The sequence below is a fragment of the Chinchilla lanigera genome, unplaced genomic scaffold, assembly GCF_000276665.1.
Source record: "Chinchilla lanigera isolate Chin_1 unplaced genomic scaffold, ChiLan1.0 scaffold00019, whole genome shotgun sequence".
Lineage (NCBI taxonomy): Eukaryota > Metazoa > Chordata > Mammalia > Rodentia > Chinchillidae > Chinchilla > Chinchilla lanigera.
In genome coordinates, this window is record NW_004955420.1 from 1,778,469 (window position 1) to 1,783,644 (window position 5,176).

At 36.4% G+C, this 5,176-nt stretch overlaps 1 protein-coding gene across 8 annotated transcripts in view; it reads right to left on the minus strand.

Moving 5' to 3' along the window:
- Pld1 (phospholipase D1, phosphatidylcholine-specific) overlaps window positions 1-5,176 on the minus strand; it is a 195,026-nt gene that overhangs the window by 80,753 nt on the left and 109,097 nt on the right. For all 8 annotated transcript variants that reach the window (XM_013513559.1, XM_005383002.2, XM_005382998.2 and 5 more), the window contains exon 14: window positions 979-1,179. In XM_013513559.1, the coding sequence (XP_013369013.1) occupies window positions 979-1,179 (201 nt within the window). The remainder of the gene's footprint in view (window positions 1-978; window positions 1,180-5,176) is intronic.

Here is a 5,176-nt window from a genome sequence, read left to right on the forward strand (position 1 = left end):
AGTGGCGGAGCCTCACTGCACACCCTCAGGAAAGTGTGAGGTCAGCCGCAGGGTGGTGGTGGATTCCTAGGAGCTGGTTAAAGAGTACCAAAGGAATACTGTATCTCACTGAGGCTCTCCTTCAGCAGTCCAAATTCTTGAAATTTCATTCCAGTCACCCTTTTATCTCGGATACAATTACACGTAAGTAACTGTTGAGCTGCTGAACTACTCTCCTGGATAAACATTAAAATTCTTGTGTTAATCATTTTCCCTGCTATCTATTCACTAACTTGCTATCCCCGCCCCCCCAAAAATGCAAAAATAAACAAGATGCAGTCCATCAAAACTTTTAATAAGCGTACTGATACTTTGTATCAGCCATAGTTGAAATAACACAGTTGAAATAACCACAGCTGAAACAACAAGACAATGGGTATAGACATATAAATATTTTAGCACCTCTTGATTTGACAGGTACTTTACGAAGTTATTAACTTTCTGCTCAAATGGAATGCTCTCTAAATGATCTCAGAGTGATCTGTTCTGTTTTTTGTGTCTTTAAAGTAGGGAAATTTAAAAAATCTTGCCTAAGTTGTGCTCTACCACTGAGCTGCATCCCTCTCCCCAGAAGCTATTTTAACAAGACTTTTCAGGTTTTTAACCTAAATTTTGATTGTCACACACTTTTATGAACTTTGTTTTCAATTACAAAATAAATCCTTCATTTACATAGAAAATCAAGAAGCTGAGTCTGAGACAGCAGAATCTGTTGAATCTGCTCTCTTCTCACAAGAGAAGAAACTGAGACTGAAAGATGCTAAGTTCCACGCTAGCTAGGTGGTGAGGCTGCTATAGAACAAGGTATATCTGAGGTTTGGCTCAAACTCTGCCCCCTCAAGGAGACGCTACCTGTTAATTATTCAGTCACGCTATTAACACGTACTCATGCAAATCATGTTCATTTTATGCAGTTCCATAAAAGCAGAATTGACTTACTGTGAGAGAACCCAGGGACGGTCCTGAAACGACCCGCTTCACACTTCCCACATCTGTGAGTCTGTGTTCGTTGTCATCCCACCGTCCATAGGCCAGGTCAATCCCACCTACAAAGGCCACTGATTGATCGATGATGACAAGTTTCTCATGATGAGCCCATAAATAAACGCTGGATGACACATGATCTGGGTGCCTCATCACCTTGACAGGAAAGAAAACCCACATATGATGTGCTTTTTTAGATGTCCTTCAAATCATAAAAAATAGGTCTGCTTGCTCCTTGAAAAGCATTTTCATACAATTCAAATACCAAACTTAGCTACATACATCCCAAAGAAAATCCCCCAAACTTCTAATTTTATTTTTAGTGCCATACTTAGCAAAAGATAACTCCTACCTACTTCTTAAGCCCCAAGTCAAATGCCATATTTTGGAGTAGCCCCCATTTAGCTTGTAATTTAGCTACACATTAAATAAAAACTCAACTTGATGGCTAGTTGCTTTCCTTTTCCACCTAAAAGGATTGTTTTCTTTGGTATTTTGGAAATAACTCTAAAAATGTTTAGCCAATATCCATATATGAAAAAAATTTAAATGAATTATACTGGCCCTTTGGCAGCCTTTGAACTGAAATACTTGGTTATAGATATATAGCTACTTTAACAGCTCTTTGTTTCAAAGGTATTTAGAGAAGTTAGTACCACTTACTTTGAAACAAAATTTCCTAAGGATCCCAGTCTGAGTAGAAAGAGTCCAAACACATGGTTTTTTTATTGCGGTAAAATACATGTAACATAAAACCTATCATCATAATAATTTTAAGTGTACAATTTGATGGTATCAGTGTCATGAGCTGGTAAGTCTTCCCTTTTCTTCAATTTTTTGAAAAAATTTAGAAGAATTTATGTTTGATTTTCTTTAGAATTTTGATAGAATTTATCAGGGAAGCCACTGGATCCAGGGCTTTTCTCTTTGGGGAGATTTCTGATTATTGATCAATCTCCTCACTGCTTATAGATCTGTTTAGATTTCATATTTCTTTACGATTTAGTTTTGGTAAGTTTTGTGTGGTTAGGATTTTGTCCATTTCATCTAGGTCATCCAATTTGTACAACTGTTCATAGTAATCTTTTAAAACCCTCTTTGTTTCTGAAGGATTGGAAGTAATGTCCCCACTTTCATTTCTGATTTCAGTAATTCAAGTTTTTTCTCTTTTTTTTCTGGTGCATTTAGCTAAAGATTTGTCAGTTTGGGTGGTGTCAAAGAACAAACTTCTGCTTTAGTTGATTTTCTGTATTATTTTTATGTTTTCTATCTTATTTATCTCTTCTCTGATCTTATTTCCTTCCTCATGTTAACTTCAGGTTTAGTTTGTTCTTCTTTTTCTAGTTCTCTAAGTTGTAAAGATTTACTTTTGAGATCTTTCTTCTGGTTTTATTTATAACTATAAAAGCTCCTCTATACACTACTTTTGCTGCAACTCATAAAAATATGTTGTTTTATTTTTATATGTTTCTCAAAGTAAACTCTGAGATTTCCTACTTGATCAATAATGTGTTTAATTTTTCCATATTTTGTGAATTTTCCAGTTTTCCTTCTGTTACTGATTTCTAACTTCATTCTGATAAGGTTAGAAAGAACCTTGTATGACATCTACCAGTTAAAATCCATTAAAACTTCACTTCACAAATGATCTCTCCTGGAAAATGTCCCATGTCCCAAAGTGCCTCATTTCCCATGTGAGAAGAATGTTCACACTGCTGTTGTGAGCAGAGGGTTCTGCCTGTGTGCATTAGATCTAGTTGGTTAATGTATTATGTCCTCTATTCCCTCACTTACCTTCTTTGTTCTATCCATTGTAGAGGTAGTTGATACCTCCATGTTACTGTAGAACTTTTTCTCTCTTCAATTCTGTTCCACTTCGTATATTTTATTTTGTCTCTTATTTACAAATGATTATAAATTCTGTGTTTTCTTATGATGTTGACATTTTATTAATATATACTGACTCTTGATTTATAACTTTTTGAAATTATAAGTCTATTTTTTCTGATATTAGTTTAGCTGTTTCAGGGCTATGCGGTTATTCTTTGCATATCCTTTTCATTCTTTCACTTTCAAGCTATCTGTCTCTTTCCGTCCAGAGTGAGTCTCACACAAACCACATAGCTGGATAGCGTTTTTTTTTTTGTTTTTTTTTTGTTTTTTTTTTTTAAATCCATTCTGCTAACCTTCGTCTCTTTGTTGCTGTTGTTTTTCCAGTACTGGGAATTGAACTCATGACCTTGCACTTGCCAGGCAGGTGCTGTGCCTCTGAGCTAAATCCCCAGCCCCTAACCTTCGTCTCTTGACTGGACAGTTCAAGCCATTTACATTTCAGAATATTTGTTAATAAAATGGGGTTTCCGTCATTTAGCTATTTGTTTTTTATATGTACTATGGCTTTCTTTTCATCTCTCATTTCTTGCACTAGTGTCTACCTTGTGTTTGGTTGATTTTTTTGTAGTGAAATGTTTAAATTCCAATCTCATTTTCTTTAGTAAATATTCTACAGCCATTTTCTTTATGGTGTGTTTTTTTATGGTGCTAAACGGTGTGATTACATTTAGCATCCTAATTTAGGAATTTGAATTTATACTGAGTTAACACCAACAACACAACAGAAACTGCCTCTTTAGCGGCTCTGCCCCTGTAGCTTTCAGTTGGTGATGTCACAATATCTTCAGTCAGCACTGGTAACAGTCTAGTGAATGACTATGGTTAGCTACAATGCACCTCAACTCATTCTCTGGGAGAATTTCCAACCAAATTAACTACCTATTTATGTATTTTGAGCCTGCTGGAGATTTACTGATTCATTCAGTTGTGATGTATCTCAATAGCTGGGTAGACAGGTTTTGGGTTTTTGGTGAAATTTCAAAGATGATTTTCAAGTTTTTGCTTTTCCAATGTTTTTGCTTTCCCTTTTTGAGATAGGGGCTTGCTTAATTGCCTAGGCAGGGCTCAAACTTGCAGTCTTCCTGCCCCAGCCTCAGAGAGAGTTGAAATTACAGGTATGCACCATCACACCCAGGTATTTTATCAGTATTTTATACTAGGTATTACCAATTTAAAAAAAACATAGGGAGCATTTTGAAGCCTACAGGAGATCTCTTTACTGCTTTGATCTGGAGATTTCATATCTAAGTGGTTCCAGGATAATTTTATTTATTGATTTTTAAATTTTTTTTAGTTTTTCTCCGGTACCGGGAACTGAACTCTCGACCTTGTGCTTGCCAGGCAGGTGCTTTGTCACTGAGCTAAATCCCCAGCCCCTCCAAGATAATTTTAATGAGAAGTCTGAAAACCTGACAGGGCTCTTGAATATTAAAACAACTGTAAAGAGCATGTTCTTAGCTAAACTATCTGTCTTGTTACTTTTTCTTGATACTTGTTGTTACTCTTGTTGCTGAGACAAAATATCCAATGCCCAAAATTAAGGAAGGAAAGGTTTATTTAGCACACAGTTTGTGGAAATTTTAGTCTGTACTTGGCTGGCTCCAAGGCAGAGTGGCACATGGTATAGGGCAACCATTCATGGTGGCTGAAGATAGCAAAAGCAGCAAGAGCAAAAGGGGGGAAGAGAGGCAAGCACCCTCTTTCCCTCCCTTACATTGTATGCAAACTACCCACCTCAGGGCAGGTGTAGCACTCACACCCATGAATCAATCATAAACTCTAGAAGCCTTCCCCATGACTGCATGAGGCTTTGCGAGGACATCCAGACACAAACCATAACACTATCACTTTCACTTAGGGCCAGAAAAAAAAAAAACAAAAAACAAAAAAAAACAGTAACACACTTCTCAGAAGAAGAAATACTAATGGCAAATAAATATATGAAAAAATGTTTAACATCATTGGTCATTCAAGAAATTCAAATTAAAACAACACTGACATTCCATCTCACTCCAAAAATAATGGCTATCACTAAGAAATTAACCAATAACAAATTCTAGAGAGGTTGCGGAGAAAAAGGAACCCTTCTCCACTACTAGTGGGAGTGTAGACTGGTGAAACCACTGTGAGAAATTAGCATGGAGATTCCTTACAAAACTAAGACTAGAAGTCCCACTTAACCCAGCTATTCACCTTCTAGGTATTTTCCCAGAAGAATTAAAAACATCATACCACAGTGATATATGTGCACCCATGTTTA